Source organism: Anser anser, assembly GCF_964211835.1.
Source record: "Anser anser genome assembly, chromosome: 25".
In the NCBI taxonomy this organism is placed as follows: Eukaryota; Metazoa; Chordata; class Aves; order Anseriformes; family Anatidae; genus Anser; species Anser anser.
The window spans coordinates 4,929,241-4,954,792 of record NC_139746.1 but is presented as its reverse complement, the minus strand read 5'-3'; the positions used below and the strand labels follow the sequence as shown (position 1 = coordinate 4,954,792).

Sequence of the window (25,552 nt, the reverse complement as noted above, 5' to 3'; positions counted from 1 at the left end):
CGGGGGGGGGGGGGGGGGCGGAGCTTCCTGCCGGGCCGCCGCCATATTGGGGAGAGCTGGGGCCGGCGCCGTGACAGGAGGAGGCGGAGCGGGGCCGGGCTGGGCCGGGCGGGCAGGTAGGTGGGTAGGTGGGCAGGGGGGCCGGGGCGGGGGGCCGGGGGTACGGGCAGGGGGGTGAAGGGTGCGGGGGAGGCCTCCGGGGGGACCGGGCAGGGGGCCCGGGGCAGGCCCTAGTTGCTGGGGCCCGGCCCTGGGCTCCCCGGTCGGGGTGGGGCCGGGAGGGGGGTTGGATGGGGGGGGGAGCCGCGGAGCAGCCCCGAACCCCCCCCCCCTCAGGAGCCGGCCGTGTCCTTGCTGCCCTGCTCCCGGCGGCTGTCGGGGCTCGGAGGGAGCCCGGTGCCGCTCGGGGCCTTGTGTCGTTACCGTGCCGGGGGTGGCCGCCGAGGGGAGCGCTCCGGGAGCTCGGCCAGGGCAGGGCTGAGGGCTGCGAGCTCCGCACCGGGCGTGTGGCGGCCGGGGGTGTCTGTGTGTGTGTGTGTGCTGGCAGCCCGCGCCGTGCCCTGCTGCCCTGGGGTCGTGGCGGAGTCACCGTCAGCTGCCACGGGCTTCCCCGCCCCGGTGGGTGTCCCGGGGCTGGGGCTCTCCCGGAGGCACGGTGCTCGTTTCCTTGGGATTTTTCTCCCCGAGCCTTACTCGGCTCGCGCGTTCGATGGTGCAAGCCTGGCGTCGTGTGCCCGAGGCTCCTGATGGAGCGATTCCCCTGCTGGCAGCAGCACCTCCCAGTAAAGCCTGGATTTTTTTTTAATTGCTGTTGTTATTGTTTTAGGCCGAAGCAGAATTTTCTGGGGCTGTTTACTGAAACTGCTGCGTCTTCTAAACCGTACGGCTCTTGTTCGGTGAGCTGACCGGGGGCACTGCTGCGTCTTCCGTAGTTTAAGCGCTGTGATGGAGCAGGCGTCTGAATCACCTGACTTCGGCGCAGCTCCGCGGACGAGGCTGCTGGTGAATTTTTAATCCTGGCTTTTAAAGCGCTGCCTTCTGATAAGGCCGTCGGTAAGGGGGACCTTTCACCTCGAGCTGGTGCCCCCAGCAGCTGCCTGGGCTTTGTTTCGAGGCTTAAGATAAGCGGGCAGATGTGCTCCGCGAGTTTTTGTTTCCATTCTGAAATGAAACCGAAGGTTGGCGAAGCCGATTCCTTTCGGTGTTTGGGGCAAGTCGCCCCGCTCCGACACAGCCTGCGGGTAGGTGAGTGGGGTAAGCGTGCTGCCCGGGGGCCGCGGGGCCCAGGAGAGGCGGTGGCCGGTCTTTGTGCTTAGGGTGCTCTTGGCTTTCCTCTGCCTCCCAAAGCTGGCCGCACACAGGGCAGGGCGTGCAAACTACTTCGGAAAAACCCCAAAGTGTCGGTGAAACACTAAGAAGCGCGCCTGGCAGCCTTTCTCTTGGGCTTCTCTTGAGTGCGGAGCGCTTGGCGTGGCCCTTAAGACCCCTTACCCCAGGCCCCTGCGCACTTCGCCCGGCGCGTCCCTGCTTCCTCCTCGCTCAGCGGCGTTCAGTGTTCAGAGGAAATAAGCGAAGGGGTCAGTACCCGCGGGGCGCTCGCCAACAGGAGCGCCGCCACGTGCCAGCTGATGAGCAGCCAAAAGCAGAAGCTCCGTCCTGCGGGGTGACGCAGGGACTGGTGTCCTCGGGCAGGGACCAGTCGCCCGCTGGCACCGGGGCTGCCGGGGGCTCTGCTCTCGGCTCCGGAGCAGCCGCAGCGTGGAGGCGAAGTGGAGAACGCGCGCATCCTGTCCGCGTGCCGGTTCCGGGGGTCCTGCCCCCCTCCGTGCCCAGCCGTGCCCTTACCCTCTCGCCCCCGCAGCAGGGAGTTGTTCTGCTCTGCCTTGCCCGAGGGAGCCCGTCTCGTCACCTCGCAGCGGGGCGCAAGGAGCCAACAGCACTTGCGCGGTGCCGGCTCGGTCCTGGGCCGCTCTGCCCCAAAAGGCCGGGTGCTCGCACCTCGCTCGGCGCAGGAACCTGTGCCGCCTGCTGCATGTCCCCCGCTGCGGAGCTTTTCCTGCTGCCTCCCGGTTGTTTTGCTTTCGCACCAGACGAACCCGTTGGGAGCGTTTCCGCTAACGAGGCGCGGAGGTTTGCCTTCTGACCCCCGGGGCGGGAGACGACACGGCAGCGACCCCGCAGTGCGCGCTGCCTCGTGGGGCCGCGTGCGGTTCCCAGCCCGTGGCTTCCCACGCTGCTGGAGGCTTTGTGCTCTCCTCAGGCTCCCCGCAGCAGGCGTGGCTCGCTTCTTTGTGAAGCAGCACGGGGAAAAGGAGAAATAATCGCTACCTGCAGGCAATGAAAGGGCTTTCTAACGGCGATGCTCTTCTGCGATCCCCTGCTGCGCGCACGATTGCCGGGTCTGCTCAGATAAACCCCGAGCTTCTAGCAGGCTCCTGTGATCCGCAGGGAGACGCGTATGGAATGAGAAGCGCCGTCTAGGAAGGTGAAGGAGCACCCCTGCAGTTCTCCCGACTCGTAAAGGCTGCTCGGGGCGAACCTGGGAACCCCTCGGCTGCGCGCGGGCAGGGAGGGGGCCGCTGCCTCCGCCGCTGGGCGTCGTGCGAAGGGAGCGGCCGAAAACGTTCCCGTGCTCTGAGCGCAGCGCGGCAGGCTCTGCCCCGGCAGGTTCCCTTCCAGCCATGGAGAGGAGGAGGGTTTGGGGGGGAAAAAAACCCATCCGGCCTGAAAGTGGTGGAGAGATCTGAGCGTCGCTCACGTAGGAGAGGCCCCGGAGCAGCGTTCCCCCAGACGAGGTGCTGCGCCTGGCTTCTCTGGGGGGAAGCCCTCTGGGCTTGTGACGGCGTACTGAGGATTGTTACCGGTTGGGGGGGCTTTATTTTTGGTGAGGGCTCTCCCAAATACGTTTTTCCTGTTCCCCTGAAGGTGTCACAGTGCTGTGCCTCTGCTGGCACTGGAAGTCCCCGTCCTGGCCGGAGCTCTGGGCGCGAGCCGAGGGTGAGGTACGGGGAGCGGGCTGCCCGCGGCCTTCGTGTCCCGAGTGGCTCCAGGGAGCACGGGTACGCCGCGCTTTGCTGGTCCGGGGTCCCTTGTCACCTGCTCGGGCTCTGGGGTGCTTTGAGAAGCAGATGCAGCCTTAACTCAGCTCCGAAGCTGCCTTGGAGAGGGCTGCGGAAAGTCCTGGAGCTTGTCTGAGCGCAGCTGGAGGTGCAGCGAGTCGCACAACGTCGGACGTTTGTCACCTCCAGCGCTGGCCCGCGAGGAAGGGACGATGTCTGGTGACGCTGGCGGTGAAAGGAGGCACAAACAGCACCCACCGCTCGTCTGTGGAGCTTGGTGTGGGGCGGCAGCAGCATCTTGAGCTAAGGGTTGGGAGGCTGCGTGCGGGTAGGGGATGAAAACAATGCTGGGGCCGCAGCTTTGGGGCGTTTTCTTTCCAACCTGGCTCGAGTTCAGCCCGTGCCTGCTGCCCGTCGGCTACAAGGCGGCCCCTGCGGGATGTGGGCCCTCTGGAGCCGGTGGCAGCGGGTGTCCGAAGGCGTCCGTCACCTCGGGGGGCGGGAGGTGGTGGCTTTGCCTCGCACAGGCTGTGGAAAGGCAGAACCCAGGCGGATTTCTGCAGGACCCTCAGTGAAGAGCAGTCGCCGAAACGCGCTGACGCGACGGGGCGGCTCTCACAGCAGCCGCTCGGCGGGCCCTGGTTTGGTGCTGGCAGGATTTCCTGCAGGCCTCAGGGGGAAGATGTTGCCTGTCACCTAACGCCAGCATTCGCACCGGTGCCTGAGGGAGCTGCCGGACGAGAAACCGCCCGGTTGCAGCTCTACCAGCGAGGAGACGTCGGTGAAACTTGCACAAGGCTCTGGCTTTCTGCGTTACTGCCGCTTTTAAACGGAAGCTAGTGATTTCGGAGGGTTCGTTCGGCATGGCGCGCGCGCGGCATGCGTGAAGGTGTCGCCCTGGGTTAAGCGCGGAGGAGCTCAGCTTCAGCCTGCCCGCCAGCGGAACGCTGCGCTCCTCGCCGACACCAGCTCCGGTGCTGTGAGGCCAGCCCCAGCACCCTGCCTGCCTTTCTAACGGGCCCGACCACCAGCAAAACCCGCTGCCTTCGGCGTGCGCAGGGGTCCGGGAACTGAAAGAACCCCTGACAGCCCAACCGCTCCTCCGGCCTGCGTGGCGGAGCTGCCCCGGGCAGCAGCTCGCCCCTGCCCTGCGCTGGCTCTCCGCTTGCAGAGCGGATCCAGCCCAGCGGCGGGCGTCCTATTTTGGGGCCGAGGAGGTTTCACCCACCCAGCTGAACGTGCGGCACCGCCGGGCACAGCGGAGGTGCCCGTCCGTCCCCCCGTGCCAGACGAGTCCCGCGGTTGTCGGCAGCTGAGGCCGGCGCTAACTCACCGCCCCGCGAGCGTTGCCCGGTGACAGGTTCGGAGAAGCCTTGGGATGGCATCTTGGCATCTGGCTTTGATTTCCAGCCCCACTGTTCGTGACTGAGAGGCCGATGCGCTCGCTTACTGCGTCCCCTTGGTAAATTGTGGGGTCTTCCCGAGAGCTTTTAAATATTCGTCACCGGAATGACAAAGTATTTTTCCCTTCAAACTGGTGCCATTGCATACCGGCCCGGAGAGAAGGCAGCATCGCTGGGCCTGCACAGGCTCTCGCTAACGAAATCTGCCTGCGGGAGGCTTTCCAGTTTCCCTTAAAGCCGTGGGAAAGGCTGTGCCTGAGAACTGGGGGCTGTGACTGCAAGCTTATTTCTTTAAGAAATAAATCCTGAGGAACCAGGTGCTCTGTACTCAGTCCGGGATCCTGTTCTGTTACCAGTTACGTGCTCTGTGCCTGGAGAAGGCAGGTGGCGGTTGTTTTCAGGAAGGATTTGTGCTTTCTGACCGAGTCTTGGTGTTTTCTCCACGCGCCGTACATCTTACCCGTGAGCTGGCCGGATTGTATCCCGGCTAACGTTGCTCAGAGCAACGCCTCCAGGTGAAGTCGTGGCGCTCAACAAGCGCACCCCGTTCTTTTTTGTTGACCCAACCTTGGCGCGTCCAAACGCTTCGCGTTTTTTCCCTCAGTATGGATCTGGTTTTCATAAGCCAGCGTGCAGAACGCCAGGGTGTGCAGCGAGCTGAGCGCAGGCGTTTCTGCAGAACTGTTCCTCTGTTCGGACGCGGCCTGTACCTGCTCGGGCCTCTCGGCAGGCGCTGAAGTCGAGGTGACGAGCGTGGGCTTTGTGCCGTGGCCCACCTGAGCAGGGAGCCCCTGGCTGTCCTGTTACAGGAGCGTTGTGCTGCTCTTAAAAACGGAGCTAGCGCGGAGGAGAGGGGCCGAGCGCGAGGCGCTGGTGGTGGCGAGAGGCTCTGACAGCACCGAAGGCAGGAGAACTTTCAAGCACATGAATGGAATCCAAAATTTATCCGAATCCCAAATTTCGGGGGGGCGAAGGGGAGGAGGGGAAGTCTGGCGGTTCACGTTCGATGTGCGCCCCGTGGGGCTTTATTTCAAAGCGGCCGAAGCCCGAAGCCGGGCGCCGTGGGGCCTGTCGGTGCTGCTGCGCCCTGCCCGCGCCGCCCCTCCCCTGTTGTTCACTCTGCACGCGCTGCGTTCCTGACCGGGAGCCTCGGTGGTCTGCATCTGCCCGGTCTGGAACCCGAGTGAAAAGCTCCGCAAGTGAATGCGTTGGATAGCCCGAATTAAAAACATCACGTTCCTGCGGGACTGGGCCTGCGTCGTCCACGCTGAGCCCTTCTGGGAAGACGCTTCGGACGTGCGGTGTCCCCAGCTGGTCACGCGCCTCGTGTGGGTTCTGCAAGCTGCGTTTTCTTACTCGCGGTGTAAAAAAAATACATCTTGTGGAAACGCTGGGTTTGAGAGGTCCTGCTGGCCTCAAAGAAAGGTTTGGGAGGCTGTGAGTAGGTAAAGGCAGTGGTGAGGAAACTAAAAAATAGGAGGAAGTGTTTGACATGGGATGCACTGAGATTTCGTTTTGCTATTATTAACAAATGAGTTTTATTATTAAACTCTTCTAAACGCTCACTCGCAGTAACGCCATCTCTGCCTCTCCGCTGGTGGAAGCTGCTCACCGTTAAATTCAGTGGCGTTCTCTAGCCTTTCCTCTGAGGGAACATATGGGGGAAATGTGTTACGTTAAAAAAGAAGAGAGCCCGGGGGAGGAGGTGGCAGAGGTAAGCAGGTGTGCTCGGCAGCAGCTTGGCAGCCGCTGTTTTGGGGCTGCTCCTGTAATAGCGCTGGCGTGCGTAACGGCTGGGAACAGAACGGCTTTTTGGTGTCTGTAAGAGGTCTGAGCTCCAGCGCTACCAAACCGCTTGGATGGCAGGGCGGGAGCCGCTTCTCCAGAGCTGGTGCGCTGTCCTCGTGCTTTCCGGCCGTTTGCAGCACGCCGGAATTCCTGGTCGCGTCTTGCCAGGCTGCTGCCGGCCTCCTGACCCAGCGTGTGCCCGTGGCGCTGGGCGAGCGTCCGCTCCTGCGGGCAGGGAGCGGGGCCCGGCTCTGCCCAGCCCTCCCGCGCCGCGGCCTCCCAGGTCTCCCAAATCCGTATCTCAAGGCAGCGCCGTTCGTGGAGCCGGGCCTCCACCCAGCCCCAGCGAATGTTTATGCGACAGCAGTCGATTGAAAATCCCTTCACCTTCCGCAGAGCTTCCAGGTGCCTCCGTCGCAGGGTTCTGCGCGGCGTGCGCTCGTTCCGCCTTTCCCTCTGGAGATTTTTCCCTTGGGCTGAGCGACCGGCCGGGCACGGCTGCTGGGGAGGCTGGGCGCAGGCAGGGCTGCTCGGGGGAAGGCTGCAGCTCCGTGCCCTACCGGAAGGGTTCGGTATCCTTTATTGATGCGTGCTGTAACATAGCCAATTCTAGGTAATGGAGCAGCCCTCATAAAACGGGCGCTCGAGTGACACGTGGATTGCAGCGTGGCCTCGCCGTGCGGCCGTAGCTGGGCTGGCTTTATGGTAGCCCAGAGGCAGATGTGGGGCAGCACGGGCGTCAGAGATTGAACGCTTCCTCAGGGGGCTCCCCAGTCCAGAGCTGCCCCTGTTCCTGCGCTTCAGGGCACCAAAAGGCTGCCGTGCGTGCGCCGCGGATGAAATAACCGCGCTGGCACAGAGGTGCCTGCCTCTGGCCTGCGGTGCCACGGGCTGTGGGCATCCGATCCCTGCACGCCTGCGTACCTGGGGCTCGCCAAGCTGCGCTGCCACGGTCGGCGAGCGTGAGGTCGCGGTCTGTGCTCGGGCTGTCGCATGCTTCGGTCCTATCGGCTGCAAAACGCCGATCGGCTGTTCGGGTGAATTAACAACCAAGGGCAGCAATACAGGAAAACACTTCCATCAGCAACCTTGCGCTGGGCTTTATCGCACAGGGTTGATAACGCTGCTGTGGAGGGGGAAAGTGGGCTCTGGTTTAAAGAAGAGTCTTGAGAGATGCTGGGGGCTGCTTCTACATGAAGAGGTGTAATATTTTGGTGGTTCTCTCCCCCCATCTGTTGCAGCAGGCTAGTTACTGATTGGGCTTCATGAACGTAAATCCCTGAGGCTGCTGAACTCCCCAACCCCTACACGTTCCACCATGGACCAGGATTATGAGAGACGTCTCCTACGCCAAATCAACATCCAGAATGAAAACACGATGCCTTGTGTAAGTACGGATGGTCTGTACCAAGGGATCTGAGCCTGAAAGCGAAGCGCTCGTCTGCATTGCCTGTGACTGTTTTCAGTTGAGCTTTGGCAGATGTGGGAACCTGTGCCCTTTGTGGGGCTGTGACCAGATGAGAGCTCCTGAGCTGTTGTAGGAGTAACCGAATAACCCCACTCTAACAGTGCTTCCACGCAGACAACCTCAGCTCAGTTTGCAAAAGTGAGTTAAGAGATGTTTTTGTAGTGCAGTGATGGCTTTTACTAAATAATCTCAGGAATCGCAGGCAGAGTGTAAAAAGGTTGAGGACTAACAAACACAAAGCCTTAGGACTGGAGGCTGAAGCAGCTAGAGAAGAAGCTAAAGAGCAGGGGAGGCGGTTGTGTATTTCTGTCCCTGAGAAAGCCATGGAGCAAATCCTTCTGGAAACCATTTCCAGACATGAGGGACCCAAATGTGTGTGAAAGCAGTCAGCACAAGCTTACCAAGGGCAAATCATGCCTGACCAACCTGCGAGCCTTCTACGAAGGCACGATTTAGCGTGATGGATGGGAGGAGGGAGCACGTGTCGTCTGCACTGACTGCAGCGAGGCTTTTGGCGCAGTCTCCCAGAGCAGAATTGAAGGTGGGTGGTCTGCAGGAGGGGAGGTTATCTAGCTGGGCTCAGAATAGTCGCCAGGAGTCAGCCTGGCTAGTGACCAGCCTCTGGGGGGGGGTGCTGCTGAGTGCCTTCAGTGGGGAGCAGAGCAGAGGGAGGCGGTGCGCGATCCCCGAGTTCCTGCATGACGCTGTACTGGGGGGAGTTGTTGAAGCACCTGGGGTAGAGGTATTTCCTGCATTCAGAGGGAGCTTGGCAGGCTGGAGAAACCAGCCCTCTTCTGAGCCGGGGTCCTCTCCGCTACGAGTTGCTGTACGAAAAAGAATGTGATCGCACTCGAGGAATCTGCAGCACACCCAGCGAGCGTTCTGCCCTGCTCTCGCCTTCCCTGTGTTTGCCTGGGCAGCATCAGCTTGAAAAGGGGCAGTGCGAAAGGCGCTGCTTAATTGTTTCTCTTGACAGATGTTCCTGTGACAGCTGGGCTGGGTGTGCGTACTCATTCTGCTAAGGGGATAAACCAGTGTTTTGCTCTTCTATTTTGGCATATTTAGCTTTGACAAGACCTCTTTGATGTTTGTCAGACCCCCTGCTGGGATCAACACTTGTTCTTGCGTGTGTCTAAATCTCTAATTCAGGTAGCAGAGATGAGAAGAACCCTGACGCCTTCCAATTCTCCGATGTCTTCTCCGAGTAAGCATGGAGACAGGTTCATTCCCTCAAGAGCCGGGGCCAACTGGAGCATCAACTTCCACAGAATAAATGTAAGCTTCGCTCCCTTCTCCTGCAGCGCAAAGTCTTTGAAGTGAGGAAATGGCACGTTTCATTTTGGCTGGCATTTCATTTTGGCTCTGCTTATCTTCTGAGCCATGGTCTGCTGCTGCCCTTAAAGAGTTCCTTTGAATGTGTGCCTCCTGGCCCGCAGGTGCAGCCTGTTTGCAGACTTCTTTGTTTGCTATTTTACGTGCATTGTGATGGTTCTGTGTGGTGATGGTGTTGGTTTTTTTTCCCCTTTCAGGAAAATGAAAAATCACCAAGTCAAAACAGAAAAGCAAAGGATGCCACATCAGACAATGGCAAAGGTGAGACCTTCTTTCTGCTGCTTGTAGCCTTGGCTACGGCTTTTATTCCAAATTGATGCCGAGTTTGGAAATTAAGTGAATGCTGGCACTTTTGTGCTTATCTTAAGCAAAAAGCCACGCTGGTGTTTTGTGCACGTGTCACAAGAGTGAACACCTGGTCACCTCAGTGGGCTGCTGCTGAGCATCTGGGAAGCGAGGGCCTGTTTGTATCTCTTGATTTACTGAGTCACGGAAGTAATTTCCTGATGGTGTGGAAGGAGGGGAAGCTTGCTGCTAATCTTAATTCCGAGCTGGAGTCCCAGGCTTATGAAGAGGCCCTGTGAGTGTAGAAGTCAGGCGGTTGTGACCCAGTCGGTCCCTGCAGAGGCGCTTGTGGCTGCAGAGTTCCCTGCCTAAGCACTCGTTTGGGTTCACAGATGGCCTCGCTTACTCCGCCCTGCTGAAGAATGAACTCTTAGGAGCAGGGATCGAGAAAGTGCAGGACCCGCAGACGGAAGACAGGAGGTTGCAGCCGTCCACTCCAGAGAAGAAGTCCCTCTTCACTGTAAGTTGGTCTGCATTTAAAACAAAGGGAGTTTGTGCGTCTTGTGTCGTGGGAGCAAAGCACGTGGTTCTGTCAAGTTGCTAATGCAAGAGAGTTAGTGTTAAGATTTTGCTGATGTTTGCTCCTCAACTTACTTGGTGGCCTATAAAGAAAACGTAAATATCTGTACCAAGCTACGTACTTCCTATTTCTGCACTGGCAAGGAAGCTGGGTGGGAACAAAGCTTTTTTGGACGCTCTTAAGACTGAGTAAATGACCAAATCAAGGTTTTGGTCTGCAGTGGAAGTTTTTGTATGGTCCTGGAACACCTGGAAAAGAGGGGAACTGAAAAGGCTGGAAAACTGGCAGTGGATGTTGGAGCTAGCTGGGCACTGGTGCCTGTGTGAGTGGTTTACATCGGTCTTGGGCATGGTGGTGTTCTTACTGGGTGTGTTTTCTTTCTGCAGTATTCTCTCAGCACAAAACGTTCCAGTCCGGATGATGGTAACGAGGTCTCGCCGTATTCCTTGTCTCCTGTCAGCAACAAAAGGTAATACTGATTCCCCACAGACTTCTACAGTGGGGGTGTGTTGAAACAGGTTTCAGTGAGGTGTTTCAGTGATGTTCTCGAGGGTTTCTCTTTAAGGCAACCAAAATTGCCACATGAATTGGTTTGGGATGTCTGAGAAGGTAATAAGTAGGGACAGTCAGGTGCCCTAAGGATTCCTGAGTACACCCCAACTGCTTAATACCGAATGTGTCCTGACCAGCCCTCAGCAGTCAGCTTGTCGTTTTGCTCCCCAGCTCCTTTATAGAACTAGAGACTAATTCCTTCTAACATGCTGGAAAGCATTTTGCTGCCTCTTTGTGTATCTCTGTAGAAATGCAGGTATGCTCTAAAGACTAGCTGCATCTGTCCACGCCATCTGCTGTGATGTGTGATATTCTGTAGTTGTTGTTATATCTCTCGTTGTAAACAGTCAGAAGCTGCTACGATCACCCCGAAAACCAACTCGGAAAATCTCAAAGATTCCTTTCAAAGTGTTGGATGCCCCAGAACTGCAGGACGACTTCTACCTGAACCTGGTGGACTGGTCCTCTCTTAACGTCCTCAGCGTCGGCCTTGGCACATGTGTTTACCTGTGGAGTGCTTGTACGAGCCAGGTAAATGATGACCAGCGTCTGGAGAGTGATGTACCTGTTGCTGTGGGTGTTCTCCAGCTGCAGCACCTTTCAGAACTATGGAACACGCTGTGGGAGGGATTCGGTGCTTGTAATGCTCTGTCCCAAACCGGGAGATAGCTCTGGAGGTAGCTGATGCAGCATGACAATAACAAGTATTTCTCATTCTGTCTTATCCTCAAGGTGACCCGACTGTGCGATCTGTCCGTGGAAGGAGATTCTGTAACGTCTGTGGGCTGGTCAGAACGGGTCAGTATAACACTGCCAAGTGAAATGCAATTCAAATGCTATCACCGTAGCTGTATAGCCCTTCGTTGCAAGCTCTAAAATCATGGATTATTTTTCTGTATTCTCCCAAACTCCCTGTGTGCTGTTCATCAAATGTGTTTCTTGTCTCTGCTAAACGAGAGGGGATAGAGGGTAACCTCTTGTATCTTGACACTCTGGAGGCACTTGCTAAGAGGTATGGGAGGGGAAAAAAAAAACATTTTATTGTCAAGAGCTGGAGAAGTGACCTGATTCTAAGTATGTTTCAGCCGGGCTGCTTGGCTCCTCTCTTCAGTAGGGAAAAGATGCAAGATGGAAGAACTCTGGATGCTTTCCATCTTGTGGGATTTATCTGAAGTCTTCTCAGCATCTAGCTTTTTGTTTTATTTCTGTCTGTACTTACTGGCTTTACTGATCCTGGTTTTCTGTTTGTCTAGGGGAACTTGGTAGCCGTTGGCACTCACAAGGGCTTTGTACAGATCTGGGATGCAGCTGCAGGAAAAAAGCTCTCCATGCTAGAGGGGCACACGGCCAGAGTTGGTAAGGAGGTGGAGTTTTCACATGTTTTGTTTCTTGATTTTTTTTTTTTACTTCTCTCCCTGAACTCAGACAGTACCAGAATTGATATTTATGCCCTGCTGTGTCCTGAGCTGCCTTTTAAACATTGCCACCTAGTAATTGTGGTGTTCTGATCTTGGGTGTGGTGGTGTTTGAGTGACTACTGCAGCAGGTGTTTCCTCCATGTCTGCTGAGGCATTTTGGGTTTGGTTACAACACTTTCTCACTGCCACTGGCTTCCGGTTTCAGCCCTGCAGGCAGGCAGCTTTACACTGAGATTTCCAGTTCCCTTATGCTTCGGGGACTGTTCTGTTTTTCTTTGGTGTTTTTTGTAAATTTTTGGTCAGAGCTGTTGTGAATCTGAATTCTGAGGTGAGATTTGGGGAGTCAAGATAGCTTTTGAGTTCTGTTTCTGTGCTTTACTTCCCAGTGAAATGGAGTTAGCAATAGATTTGCCTGCAGCAAGCTTAGTGAAGGTATCTTTGTATGCCATTTTAAGACTCCAGGCAGGGCATATAAAGGAGGGTCCCTAAGCACTGTTTTTTTTTTGTAAACCTCCTGCAGTTCTGGTGGCTGTGTGCTGCCTGCACGCTCCTGCAAGGCTCCCAAAACATGCCCTTAGGCTGTTGCTCTCTGCCCGTGTTACAGGTGCCTTGGCATGGAACGCGGACCAGCTGTCTTCTGGGAGCCGAGACAGAATGATCCTTCAGAGGGACATCCGCACCCCGCCCCTGCAGTCAGAGCGGCGGCTGCAGGGCCACAGGCAGGAGGTCTGTGGGCTCAAATGGTCTACGGACCACCAGCTCCTGGCCTCTGGGGGAAATGATAACAAGGTATAGTACTTACAGCTGGTCCCGTGAGGCTCAGCATCTCTAGATCTTCGCAGGGAAATGTCAGGTCCCCTTTCTCCAAGGATATTCATCTGCTCTGTGAAGGGGCTTTTGTTTCACTTGTTGGACTGTGCCCAACGATAAATCATGCTAAGCTTCTACTCAGTCTCCTCTCTGTAATAAAATTAAAGAGGCAAATTTAATTTTGCTTCTCTATTTGGCTAATTAAATCTCTAGCTTGACTCAGGGTTTTGAGTTCAATAAAGCTACTGCTAAGCTGTACTTCCTGGCTTGGTTTAGGTAGCATATAGGCTCAAGTTTGTTGCAATAATGTTTATGTATGTGGAAGGAAACCGAGTTTAGAAGCTATATAAGTTTTAATACCTATAGCACAGACTTGTAGTTCACTGAACACCATATGGAAGAAGCATCTGTTCTGAAGAAAGTGCTCAGAGCCCTTTGGAGCGGGTTGCTAGGTAGTGAATTTGCCCAGTGTATGTGTGACAGCATGGTTGTACAAAGTTCTTTTCAGAATATCTTGCAATGAGCTTGCACGTGCTTCCTGACGTGTGCTGGGGTAATACAGCCACAAAGACAAAAGGGGGGCCTTAGCTGACATTCGGTGACACCGTGTTGCTGGCTTTACAAGCTTAACTGAAGGACTTCCTTGCGACCCAGTGGTGAAGTGGCTCCTCAGCTGAGCGTGGTGGCAGGGTGGGACAGGCTGCAGGGCTGAAATAGCTGAGACACGTGCTTGGGCAGAGCTGTGGGAAATCGTCGTGTTGCCCAACCACCCTCGTCAATCCCAGCGCGACATCGTGGTTTGTGGGTGTCGCGGGCACGTGACTGCAGTGCAAGTTCGATCACGTCTTTCCTCTCTGCCAGCTCCTTGTCTGGAATCACTCCAGCCTGAGTCCTGTCCAACAATACACAGAGCATCTCGCGGCAGTAAAAGCCATCGCCTGGTCTCCGCACCAGCACGGCCTCCTCGCCTCCGGCGGCGGGACAGCCGACCGGTGCATACGCTTCTGGAACACGCTCACCGGGCAGCCCCTGCAGTGCATTGACACCGGGTCACAAGTGTGCAACCTGGCCTGGTCAAAGCACGCCAACGAGCTAGTAAGTTCCTCCCTGCGCAGCGCTGCTGCTGAGCTCTCCTGCCTTCGGGAGCGTAACTCATTTCCCTCTCTGCTTCCAGGTGAGTACCCATGGATACTCGCAGAACCAGATCCTCGTCTGGAAATACCCTTCATTAACTCAAGTAGCAAAGCTAACAGGGCACTCGTACAGAGTCCTATATCTGGTAAGCAGCGGCCTTGCCTCTGAAACCTTCTGTCCCTACTGAACTGGCTGTGCATGTGCTGGGATGAGACCTGAAGCTGCAGCGCCGGTGGCACTGTGAGCAGCCTCTGCTCTTGGTGGAGGCATGAATGTTGCCCTGCAAGCGAAAAAAAAAAGCTCTGTATCTGGTTTCCTTGCCTGCAAGGGATACTTTGATTTGCTGCTATGGAAATGTGAGGCTTTATTAATGAATAGCAGAGCTTGCCAAAACTCTTCTGGGGAAGCACGGGAAAGTCTTCTTGTTCCCTTAAGACTTTGTCACTGTTCCGTTGGTAACCGCAAGCAGGGGAAGAACTTGATGCTTTCAGTCCTCCTAATTCCATATTAAAATGCCTGATGCACCTAATCCCTTTGATTTCTTACCTGCTCTGTTAATGTTACATAGGGCTTTCAGTGGATTCTTAACATGATAAATATGCTGATAGTGTTTTGTGAGGTAGGTTCCAACCGAAGTGACTAATGACTGGCATTTGCCAGCTCTATCACACTTCCTGCCTTAACACACATTTATAATCCGGGGAGGAATAGCCTCGATTACAACTGGCATGGATTTCTTAACACAGGAATCGTTTCTACGATAATTCCACCCATGTGTTCCAGAGCTGCGTAAGTAAGATGCAAGTGCTCGAGTTGGCACCTACTGAGGCTGAGTGAGGCACATGAAAGCAGAGGTGGTAGTCTGGTGTCTCACCGCCAGCCAAGTAGGAAGGGGAGTAGAATACCTCTGATGCATTCCAATGAAGATTTGTTTTCAACCTCAAGAATGTAGCAGATACTAAAGGCTGCTCTCTCCTGCCTTAGGCGATGTCCCCTGATGGGGAGGCCATAGTCACGGGAGCTGGAGATGAAACCTTGCGGTTCTGGAACGTCTTCAGTAAAACTCGCTCGACAAAGGTAGGGATGTGCTGCGCAGCTGCTGGCTGCAGCCGTGTCCTGCAGCAGGCTCAGCCTTCGGCAGGGGATTCAGTCAGTTCCCTCTGTTCTTCGGCCTTGCCTCTGGCTTCGTTACCTTATCCTGTGGGTTGAGGGGAGGGTGCAGTGAAGGGTTAAACTTGACTGCAGTATAAAAGGGTTTGCAGTCATATGCAATAAAAGGTTGCCTCTGCACACCCAAGTAGTGTGACAGAATGTCATTCTGGCTGTTAGGGAGCTGCTGAACGCAGCAGCATTGCAGGGAGCTCACCTCCAGCCCGTATTCTGTGCTCATGTGCTGCTATCAACTGGCCGTGCCCTCGGACTTGATTATCCTCTAGCTCCTTGCGTAAGCGCCTAAAGTGGTGGCTGGGGTGGAATTGGGATCGTGGTACTGCCACTAACAACGTGCCATCGCCAAAAGCAGGCTGTGCCAGATGCTCCAGGAGCTTTTCTGGGTGTCTCGCGGAGGCAGTGGAGAAATGGCAGTGAGATCTTAAGGAATGAGCTGTGGGGAGCGGGCGTTGCAGGCGCCTGGGTGCACCCTGGCTCTAGGGTGCAGCTTCCCACAGAGCTGTGGGAATGGCATGCTTGCCTGCCACACGCCTCGTTATCAGTTGGAAAAAAAAACAACATGGGAATATTGATGGCATTGGACTTTGGATGTTTAGCCCAGATCAGTGCCCTGAGCTGGAGATACCTCACCAGCGTTTTTTAATTACAAAATAAATAAATCATGTGGAATAACACTGCAGCAAAGCCTTTAAGTGCTGAAGTACCTGGTTTGCCTTTTCTTTTTAGGAGTCTGTATCCGTTCTCAACCTCTTCACCAGGATACGGTAAACCCCATGTACTGCAATCCAAGAGACTACAGCGTGCCGTTCCAGGATAAAACCACTACCTTGGTGTGCATGGAACCCCAAACGATCAGCCAGAAGGGGAGGGAGTGCCAGCGGGACTGGAGGATGGACCCAACAGATGCTAATTAAATATGTGCTTGTGAACCACGCCGGGCAGTATTTGGGATGGGGTTGGGGAGGGGAGGGAACTGCCAAAGGTTTATGGATTCATCCTTCCGTAAAGGGGAACGGGTACAAGAGAAATGTTGAACCAGCGCCCTCCAACCCTCGCTTTGTGTACTGGAGAAAACCTGTTTACACAGACCACCGAGACCGGACCAAGGCCATCCCAACTGCTGTGTTGTCTGCTCTTAGGAGAGATGAGAGCGTCCTTGCCTCTGTGGGAAGGGGCTTAACGTGCTGCTGCGGGTCCCTCTAACCTCGGATGGACACCTTCGGAGGTAGGAGCCAGCCACGCTTGTTCAATGCAACTGGTGCGTGGGGACTGGGCTCTAGGCGGGGCATTAGCCTCTCTGGTATCTAAGGGCATTGGTTAGAGCCTGGGATCCCCATGACATGAAAAAACTGGAGAACTGCTTATTTTTTCCAGATAAAGCAGGTGCTGCGGTACTTGCCGTTCTTGTAAGACAGCTTGATTTTGGCACGCTTACCAGCTGCCTTCAAACATGCATCTCGGGGCTTTAAACTTTAGAGGAGACTTTAAAGAGGCTCCACCTCAGAGGGAATGCATTCAAAGAAATTTAAAATTGCTATTGCATGTTTTAGGCTGATTCTTTTAGTTAACAGAGAGGAAAAACAATGGCTTTAAAAACAAAACAAAGGAACAACACGCATGTGGAGCTTCCCACAGTGCCCTTTGTGGCGGCTGGTTGCTCTGGAGTCTTCCTGAGGACAAAAGCAGTTGAGATGTGCTTGAGAAACAAAACAACTCCTGTGGATCTTTTTCAGAGAGAGCATGGCCTCTTCTGGCTGGAAGGGGGGAAACACCGCGTCTGGGCAAGGGGGGTTTCTTTTTCTAAGGCAAGGAAGAAGTGTTGCTTTTTTATCTCCGAGTCAATGCCAGGGACCTGTTGTTTTTTTGTTGTGTTTTTTTTTTAAGTTGTATGGGAAGAGTGCCTGCTTGTGCGTTCGGAGCCTGTGTGATGAGTGCCGTGGGATGTGATGCAAAGCACTTGTGTGTATGTGTTGCTTTTAATTTAAGGAGAAGCTGTTACGCTTGCAGCAGCCTGTTCCTGTCTTACCTTGTACATGTGCCAATGCTTCCTGCTGCGCACCTGGCTCCTGCCTGCCTCGTGCCCTCTCTCGTGCGCTGGGATGTGCGTGCTGTTTCCTGTTCTCACTTGGATTTTCCCGGCTGTGTATATAGACCTTGACCTGTTCTCTGTAGAGTGTATAGGCAGTACTTTTTTTTTCCTGAATCCAGACTGTAGGGGTAGTGGTAGGAAAATGCCTGCCCCTCCCCAGCGCCACCGGTATCCCTGGGGTGAGCGGCTGAGGCGGAGGGAGGCTGGTACAGCGGTAAGGTGCAGCTCTGCTCACCACAGCCTTGACTCCGTGTGTGCCATCGTGCCAGCGCCTGGATCAGGCTCACCCACGGCTCACACTGCCTCCGCACATCGCAGGTACCCAGGGGCACGTACGTGTGCCAGGGGCTCCCCGCTCCCACCGGCACCAAACCTCCAAAGCCCAAAGCGGCAGTCGCATCCGACAGCCTCACCTGCCCCCAAACTGTAATTTCTGTGTAATTTCTGAAACCCAGTCTCAGCACGACTACATTGTGGTTCTCGCAGCAGGGGCGTGGGGCTTGGTTTTAAAAATTGCCTGCTGGCCTCCTGCTGCCTTTCCTGCTGCTTGTTGTATGTTCACTGGCACTGTTCGATGTCACGGCGTGGAGGGACCACTGCGAAGCACCGAGGAGCTGTTAATTAAGTCAGGTCACTAAGCTGGCAAGTGGCTCGGGGGCCACCTGCAGCAGGACGTGGTTGTCACGGGTGTCGGGGGGTTGTCACCCTGCAGGGCAGCTGCACCTGGGGACGGGGCTGTTTGCACCCGGGGCAGGAGGTGGGTGGCCGCTGCCGGGCGTTTTGGGCTGCGGATGCTTCCTGTGGGTCTGCGCGCGCAGACCCTCGGACGCCGCTTTCTCCTCCGGGAGGAAATCAGCGATGGGGTGGGGGCATCGGAGAGGTGTCAGAGCAGGGAGGTTTCATTGCTTTGTGCCCGGGGGTGGCCCTGGGTGTGCGTGGGGCTGAAGTGGGGACCCGCTCCCCGCGGGTACCTCCCCGCACGAGGGGGGTGCCCTTGGGTGTGCGCGTGCCACCGGCGCCTGGCTGGGGTGTGCTGCAGCGTGTTCGTGGGCAAAAGAGCAGAGCCTCCGTGCGCTTGTGTTGCGTGTGTGTGCGATCCGCAAGTGCTGAGCTGTGCGGGCGGGCTGAGCCGAGGGGTCCTCCCGGAGTCTGCGACCTTGTGGCGTTGTTATATATATATAAATATATAAAGCATCACATGGTGGAAAAAATTATAGAGCGTTGTAACTTTTCCATGTAAAGCGTTCTGACTGGCATTAAACACGTCGTGAATTTATGTCTGTGGCTCCAGTTGGTTTTTCACGGGGGGGGCAGGAGCAGCGGCAGTGCCCCCCAGGCTTCCAAGGCCCCAGGGCCCCCCGCAAGCGGAGGCAGGTGCCGGCTGCCCAGTGCAGGTCTGTGCTCTGTGGCTGCTGCCCAGCTCCCGCCTGCCCCTGTTTGCTCTCCTGGAGCAGGGAGGAGCAGCCCCGGCCCTTCCCCTGCAGGGCACAAAGGGAGCGAAGGTGCCTCGGCCCCGCTGCCCCACCCCAGCCCCCCGTTGTGTTGCGTGGGGGCCGTTGCTTGGCGCTGATTCCAGCACCGCTGCGGGCTCGCCCAGCGCCAGGCATGGAGCTGGGGGCGCACAGGCCCTGGGTGCCGCAGAGCACCCTCGAGACCGACTTCCCCCTGCCCCTGTACAGGTGAGCCCCTGGCCCCGTGGGACCCCCGTGGCTGGGGTGTGGGGGCGATGCGGGTGGGGGCACGAAGCCCTGATGCCCCCCTGCCCTTCCTGCCCGCAGTGACCAGTACGTGACGCTGCGGTGGCCCCGCCAGGCCCCCGTGCTGAGGCAGGCCGTGCGCTGGAAGACCACCCCCATGGGCTGGGACGCCGCGGGGCAGAGCTGGTCCACGGGGCTGAGCGGCTGGGATGCGGCGGGGGTCCCCTGGTACACCCTGACCCCTGGCATCTCCTGGGGCCGCTGGCAGCGCGCCCACGCCCCCCGTGAGCTGGAGCCCCTGCCCCCGGGTATGGGTCTGGGTTGGGGGGGTCCTGGGTTGGGGGGGGCACTTGGGGGTGGTGGCAGTGGAGGGAGAAGCTGGGGGGTGACCCAGTTTATGAGGTGGGGGGAGGAAGGGATGGGGGTGGGCTCCTGGGGGGGCTGCGGATGACCCTGCTGCAGGGTGGGGGTCGTGCTGCCTGGCCCCAGCTCTGCTCCCCCCCCCCAGTTTACGCCCAGCACCTGCGGCAGGTGGTGTGGTGGGACCCCATCAGCCCTGCCGCCTACCTCGGACCCTGCACCTGCTGGGGAGCCTTCCTCTGGCAGGAGCGCCCCATCCTGGGCAAGGAGTACGGTAAGAGCTTGAGGGGTTGTGGGGGGGCATCTGCCAGTGCCCCCTCCTCACCCCTCTCCCTTCCCCTCCGCAGTTGCCACCCGCAGCTGGAGCCCCAGGGCGCCGGGGGGCAGCCCGGGGTACGTCCCCCTGCTGTCCTCCTGCCGCCCCCCCTGCACTGCCTGGGACATCCGCACCTGGAGCCTCCTCCAGCACCAGCCCTCCACCCGCCAGTAAAGGGCACGGCGCCTGCGGCTGTCCCGGTTCTTTGTGGGGACGGGGGGGGGGGCTGAGCGGGGGTCGTCGGGGCCAGGCCTGTGCCTCAGGGCTGGATGCTGCCCTACCCCACCCCAAAAACATCTCCCTGGGGTTAGGGGAGAGCCTCGCAGCCTCCCTGTGCCCATCCCAAGGAATAAGGCAGCATTGTCACGGGGTGGGGTGAGGTGGGGGCCCCCGCAGCGCAGGCAGCACCCCCTCACCTCTTTATTAATTAAATAGTTCAGTCCCCTTGTCCCCACCTGCCCTGCAATGGGCACCCCCCTGGGGTGGCTGTCCCCTGCGGGGAGCTGACTCCAGCCCCCCCCCCGGGTCCTCTCTGCCCCCCAGGCCCGTGCCCCTGTGCCCACGCAGGGAGCTCGGGGGGGGTGAGGGGGGGGCAGCGAGATGGAGCCCCACGGCCTGCAGGGGCTCCTGGGGGGGGGCTGGAAGGCACCCGGGCTTGGAGCCCCCCAACCCCTGCTGGTGACGACCAGGTCCCTGCTGGCCTCCCGTCTTCTTGCCCCTCCTGGGGGAGGCAGGGTGAGGGGGTTCCCGCTGTGCCAGGGATGGAGGGGCTGCTGCCCCCCCTCACCGGTGCAACAGGTCCGGGTCTGGCCAAGCCCCCGCGTCCGCCAGCTGCTGCTCCAGCTGCAGGATGCGCAGCCCGATGTACCCCGAGGTCAGCAGCAGGGCCACCATCCTGGGGACAGGGCGGCGTCAGGCACCGGGCAGCACCGGGAGGTGGCAGCTGGGGCCACCATGGCTGGGGGGTGCGGGGGGGGCCCTGCCCCGGGACTCACAGCAACAGGTAGATGAGGATGATGGTGCTGAAGGGGCTCAGTGGTGCAGCAGTCCGGGCGCGGGGTGCTGGGCTGGGATCCCCTGCCGGGACAAGGAGGTGTCGGGGACGGTCCTGGAGCACCGTGGCCAAGCCCGGGCAGCGTCAGGTCCCTGGTCCGGCCACGCTGGGGCTGCGCGGCTCCACCGAGGGCCCCGCTCACCTCTGCCCACAGCCGGCGCATCCTCTGCTGTCGCTGCTGCCTCCTCCTTGGCTTGGCTCGCCTCCTCTGCACCCAACCCAGGGATGTTCATGGAGTGCCTGGGGTGCGAGTGGTGGCCCTGGGGTCTCCGAGAGGCCCCTGCGCTCCCCGGTGTCCGAGAAGAGGCTGTTTGGGTGCCCAAGGGGGGCTGCGAGGGCCTGTCAGGGTGTGGGGGCAGCCGCTCACTGGGCGGCTCCAGGAGGCTGTCGGGCTCCGCAGCGCTCTCCTCCAGGTCCGACTGGCTCGAGGTCTGCGGGAGGACAAGCCCTGGTCGCAGGGCACGACACGGAGACACAGGGGGGACGTGGAGGAGGGCGCCTGTGCTGCCCTGGGCTGGGGGGTTTTACCACAATGTCCCCCCAACCCCCTCTGCCCCCCCCAAAATAAGCCTTTCCCGGGTGTCACCGCCGCATCCGTCCCTGCGGCCGTGCCTCCATCTGCCGCAGAGCCGCCGCTGGCCCTTCCTCAGCCTTACCAGAGGCTTCTTAAGGATTTGTGCGGTGCTGCCGTTGAGGGGAGAGGCCAGGGGGCTCCAGCCGTTGTCCTGGACAAGGAGAGATGGAGCAGGGTGCTGGGGGGCACAGAGCCCGGCCCCCCGCCCGGCACAGCGCATACCTGCAGGTGTTTGCAGAGCGACTTCAGGAGCTGGAACGTGGCCTCCCGCTGGCGCAGCGACACGAAGAGGAACTGCGGGCAGGGGGACAGGCGGTCGTGTCCTGGGTCAGCCTCAGGTCCCCCCGACCTCCCCCCCCCAGCACTCACCTTGTCCCCCTCGGCCGTGCGGATGCTGAGCGCGTTGGGCACCAGCAGCGCCGTGTTGGTCTTCTTGAGGGCGCAGATGGACGTGACGGGGATGACCGCCTGTGGGGAGGGGGCAGAGTCAGGCCCCGCGCCCCCGCAGCCGCCCTGCGCCCCCGCAGCTGCCTCACCTTGATGTCCTTGAGCAGCAGGCTGGCGTGGAAGCAGACGTGGCCGGAGGAGACGTAGAGGCGGCCATGGTAGGGCACCTCTCGCTGCCAGGCGCAGGAGAAGCAGGCCAGCAGCGCTTCCCGCCCGGCGATCTCCCCGAAGGCTTTGCGGAAGCTGGAGCTGCGCTTGTTCAGCTGCAGGGGGAAGCCGGGACGTGGGGCCGAGCCCTGGCACGGTGGGCACCCCATGGTCCCCACTCCGACATCGGCCACCGAACCAGGACAGGTGCCCAAGGTGCTGGGGTCCCCTCTCCTCGCCCCGGCACCCCCGGACTCACCGAGGAGGACAGGGACCCGTGCTGGCCTCCAGCCACCTCAGCCTCCTCCGTCTCCTTACAGGAGGGGTCGTAGGTTTTGGACCTGGCAGGGAGCAGCAGGCAGGGTGAGCTGAGGCCCCTCGTGTCCCCGGGACATGAGGACATGCAGACACAAGCGGCACCCACCTGGTGAGTGCGGGGTGCGACCCTGGCTGGGTGCCTGCGCTGCCCCTCTCCTCCAGGCTCTGCCACAGCTTCTCCCCCAGCACCGCCTTCCTGCTCTTCTTCAGCTTCCCCGACATGAAGGAGGAGTGCGGCACGCTGCAGGGGGATGGGGCAGGTGAGGGGCAAACGGTCCCTGCTGGGACCAGGAGAGCAAAGCCCACCCCATGCCTGCACCGTGCTGGGCGTTTGGCTGCGGTTATCCACAGCTGATGATGCACGGGGCGACCCTTGTCCAGCTGTGCCTCGGTGTCCCCAAGCAGGGCAGGGGACACTGCCTGTCTCCAGGAGCAGGGCAGGTCCCCACACCGCTCTGATCAGCTCCGAGGTCTCACCGGGACATTTCGGGGGGCATCACAGGCGTTGCAATCCCCCTTTGCAGCATCTCTGGATGCCACCAGCCCCCGCATGCCCCCCACGCGCTGGTGTCCCCATCCCCATGGCCCCACAGGGTGCCCCCAGCGTGCTGGCAATTATGGCCCCGCTGCCCCGCTCCAGGAAGAGCCGCACCCCGGCCTCGCGCTCTCCTCATGGCCACGGCGCTCCTGGGGACAGCAGCCGGGTCCCCGAGGTGGCCGCAGCACCCCCAGCGCCCTGCTCACAGGCAGGAGCTGGCAGCAGGTGACAGCTCCTGGGTCCCTCCGTGGCTGGCCGAGCCCCAGAGCAGACGGACACGTGGGGCCGGTGCTGGATCAAAGTGCACGGAGCAAAACCCCTGGACTGGGGCTGCTGCTGCCCACCCCAGGCGGTACCTGGTGGCGGGGAGAGCTGAGCCCTCCCGTCCCGTCCCGTCCCGTCCCGCTGCGCCGCAGCCCCGCGCTCGCCCGGCTCCCACGCACGCTCCTTGCTCCTTCCAGACCTGGCCCTCAGCCGCCGTCTCCTCCTCCTCCTCCTCCTCCCAGCGAGGAAGGGCAGGCAGGCGGGGCTGGGACCGGCCGCAGCAGGTTTGCAGGGAGGCGTCGGGGCAAATACCAACTCGGGGCTGCTGGAGCAAACACCACCTGGAGGGGGGGGCTCTGAAGGGTTGGACGGGCACTGCCACCGCGATGGCACGGCCATGGGGGCCCCCAGCTCCTGGTGGGATGTGGGATGCTGGCGGGATGCAGGATCCCGGTGGGATGCAGGATGCTGGTGCTGTGCCCATCCTGCTGTGCCCACGGGACAAAGATCCTCTGCATGCAGAGTCCCTGGGGTGTGCTGGTGCCAGCACGGAGGGGGTGACTGACACCGCCACCATCTGACCCCGACAGCGGGAGCGCCTCGCAGCACCCACCAGCCCGGGGGGGTGGCAAGGGGCACGGAGCTCCCTCACCCCACAGCTGCCATGCAGCCCTCAAAGGGGGCTGGGGCTCGCCAGCTGCTGGTCCCCCTGCAGCCCCGGGAGTGTCTGCGCCACCCCAAAACAAGCTGTAAACACAGGGCCAAGAGCAGGGGCCGGGCGGCTCCAAGGACAGCAGGGAAATCCCTTGCCCATGCCCGCTGGGGCATGTGCCAAGGCCGCCCAGCCCTGGCTCACCCTTGCTCTCTGCCCTGCGCTGACAAAGCCTTTCCCACAGCTCCACGGGGAGCAGTTGTAACCCCGGGGGTGGCGCAGCACCGGGGTCCAGCACCACAGCACCAGGGTCCAGCAGCGCAGCACCGGGGCACTGCAATCCCCAGCCCTGCACCCCCGGGGACCCCCAGCTACAGCACCGAGAGCATCGCCAGCCACCCCATGCATGCCCCGCGGTCACACCCGCCCCATCCTTACACACCCCCACGCGCACCCTCGTTGCGCACACGTCACTTGTGCGCCCACACCCCCACGTGCACGCCCCCCCGCACACCCACTGCGCGCTCACACCACTCCTTACCGCAGGGCTCCAAGCACCCCAGGCACCGCCTCCGCAGGGTGTGCACGTGTCGTCGTCGTGCACATGCAAAGATGGGCGTGCACAGGTGTGCAAGGCACACGCAGCACCTGCGGGCTCAGGCAGGGCTGCACGCGCCCTGCCTATGTGCAGTCCCGTGCTCACGTACACACGGCACAGGCCGGCCATGCACACGCACACACACATTGCACGCGCGTACACCTGCTCACACGCAGCCCCTTGCGCGCTCTCCAGGCACCGCTGCCCTGGTATGCCCGCACGCACAGCCCTGGTTGTGCCCGTGGCGCTGGGTGCCTGCGGCTGGGTCCCAGTGGGCACTGGGTGGGCTGGCAGGGGACACGCAGCAGGGAGCAGTGGGAGACACTGCGGGGACACCACGGGGACACCACGGGGACACCACAGGGACACCCCGGGGACACCATGGGGACACCCCGGGGACACCACACACCCCGGCCATGCCCTGGGCCACAGGTGCAGCTCCCAGCCGCGGGCCCTGGGGCTCCCGTTGCCGTACAACACGGGCACGGCCCTATGGCCCCACCGGCCTCTGCGGGTCCCCGGGGGTCCCGTGGGGCCCTGCCGCAGCCAGCGCCTGCCCCAGGGTCCAGCCCCCCGTGAAAGCCCCCGGCAGCCCGCGCCCGGTTCGGTTTTGGGCCCCTCAGTACCAGAAGGACATCGAGGGCCTGGAGCGTGTCCAGAGCAGGGCTACGAGGGCGGGGAAGGGCCTGGGACACGAGTCTGTGAGGGGCGGCTGAGGGGGCTGGGGGTGCCCGGTCTGGAGGAGGCTCAGGGGAGGCCTCGCTGCTCTCTGCAGCTCCCTGAGAGCTGTGGGGAGCTGGGGGTCGGCCTCTGCTCGCAGGTAACTGTGACAGGAGCGGAGGGAGCGGCCTCGAGTTGCGCCGGGGGAGGCTCAGGTTGGAAACGAGGGGACGTTTCTGTCAGAAGGAGCGGTCAGGCGTTGGGACGGGTTGCCCAGGGAGGTGGTGGCGTCACCGTCCCGGGGGGTGTTCGAGGAGAGGCTGGACGTGGTGCTTGGGGACAGGGTTCGGTGGTGACTGCGGCACGGGGCCGGTCGGAGCAGACGGCCCCGAGGCCTCTTCCAACCGACGCCATCCCCGGGCCCCGGGACCAGCCGGGGCCGGGACGAGGCCGGGCAGCCCCGCGGGCCGCTCCCCGCCGCGTTGGCACCAGCGGCCGCCGGCCCCCATTGGCTGCCCTGCCGAGGGGGGTGGGTCCCCCGCCGCCGATAACCAATCAGCGGGCTCCAGCGCCGCCGCGCCGCCACCATTTTGTTCGCGGGCGCGGGACGCGGCCGCCATCGTTGTTGAGGGCGGCCATCTTGCGGGTGGCACCGGGGCGGCGGGGGGCGGCCACGGCCCATGGCCCATGGCCCCCCGCAGCCCCTCTGGGGAGCCGCAGGCAGGGAGCGAGCCCAGCCCCGGCCCCCACAGGGGAAGAGGGAGGGACGACCCCCACACAGCCCCCCCCATAACCCTCACAGCCCCACTTTGCCCTCAGGGCACCAAGGGGGGGGTTCC

The 25,552-nt window shown here is 60.1% G+C and overlaps 3 protein-coding genes across 9 annotated transcripts; 2 read left to right on the top strand and 1 right to left on the bottom strand.

Annotated features, from left to right (window-relative positions):
- FZR1 (fizzy and cell division cycle 20 related 1) lies at nt 1-18,364 on the top strand. Of its 2 annotated transcripts, none has more exons than XM_083810836.1 (14): nt 1-116; nt 7,495-7,637; nt 8,868-8,993; nt 9,248-9,311; nt 9,728-9,855; nt 10,302-10,384; nt 10,815-10,998; nt 11,200-11,265; nt 11,721-11,823; nt 12,490-12,674; nt 13,557-13,790; nt 13,870-13,974; nt 14,814-14,906; nt 15,726-18,364. In XM_083810836.1, exons 2-14 carry the CDS (start codon nt 7,569-7,571, stop codon nt 15,765-15,767), a joined length of 1,482 nt encoding a protein of 493 aa, XP_083666962.1. In that variant the 5' UTR covers nt 1-116; nt 7,495-7,568; the 3' UTR covers nt 15,768-18,364. The 2 variants fall into 2 exon arrangements, with proteins under 2 accessions (XP_083666962.1, XP_083666963.1); XM_083810837.1 differs by having other exon boundaries at nt 10-116; nt 7,492-7,637.
- TEKTIP1 (tektin bundle interacting protein 1) lies at nt 18,364-19,703 on the top strand (the record flags this gene model as incomplete). 2 transcript variants are annotated; one of them, XM_083810869.1, is made up of 4 exons in its annotated part: nt 18,364-18,767; nt 18,867-19,093; nt 19,294-19,419; nt 19,493-19,703. In XM_083810869.1, the coding sequence occupies 4 exons, from the start codon at nt 18,364-18,366 to the stop codon at nt 19,633-19,635; spliced, it is 900 nt and encodes a 299-aa protein (XP_083666995.1). In that variant the 3' UTR covers nt 19,636-19,703. The 2 variants fall into 2 exon arrangements, with proteins under 2 accessions (XP_083666995.1, XP_083666994.1); XM_083810868.1 differs by having other exon boundaries at nt 19,294-19,703.
- A 118-nt stretch (nt 19,704-19,821) lies between these two features.
- LOC310886341 (uncharacterized protein) lies at nt 19,822-25,442 on the bottom strand. 5 transcript variants are annotated; one of them, XM_083810825.1, is made up of 10 exons: nt 22,896-25,442; nt 22,108-22,242; nt 21,943-22,024; nt 21,626-21,799; nt 21,459-21,557; nt 21,312-21,383; nt 21,172-21,240; nt 20,658-20,946; nt 20,457-20,538; nt 19,822-20,356 (listed from the first exon to the last, which is right to left on the bottom strand). In XM_083810825.1, exons 1-10 carry the CDS (start codon nt 23,378-23,380, stop codon nt 20,245-20,247), a joined length of 1,599 nt encoding a protein of 532 aa, XP_083666951.1. In that variant the 5' UTR covers nt 23,381-25,442; the 3' UTR covers nt 19,822-20,244. The 5 variants fall into 5 exon arrangements, with proteins under 5 accessions (XP_083666951.1, XP_083666952.1, XP_083666953.1 ...); XM_083810826.1 differs by having other exon boundaries at nt 23,003-25,442; XM_083810827.1 differs by having other exon boundaries at nt 23,997-25,442.
- Nucleotides 25,443-25,552: the final 110 nt, after the last annotated feature.

Excerpts from the sequence above, each read along its gene's own strand:
- FZR1 (XM_083810836.1), top strand. The coding sequence starts at position 7,569 with ATGGACCAGGATTATGAGAGACGTCTCCTACGCCAAATCAACATCCAG. Across the intron at positions 8,994-9,247 it reads TCAACTTCCACAGAATAAAT|GAAAATGAAAAATCACCAAG; the intron begins GTAAGCTTCGCT and ends TTCCCCTTTCAG. Across the intron at positions 9,856-10,301 it reads AGAAGAAGTCCCTCTTCACT|TATTCTCTCAGCACAAAACG; the intron begins GTAAGTTGGTCT and ends TTCTTTCTGCAG.
- LOC310886341 (XM_083810825.1), bottom strand. The coding sequence starts at position 23,380 with ATGGTGGCGGTGTCAGTCACCCCCTCCGTGCTGGCACCAGCACACCCC. Across the intron at positions 22,025-22,107 it reads TCGCACCCCGCACTCACCAG|GTCCAAAACCTACGACCCCT; the intron begins GTGGGTGCCGCT and ends GCTCCCTGCCAG. Across the intron at positions 21,800-21,942 it reads ACGGGTCCCTGTCCTCCTCG|CTGAACAAGCGCAGCTCCAG; the intron begins GTGAGTCCGGGG and ends TTCCCCCTGCAG.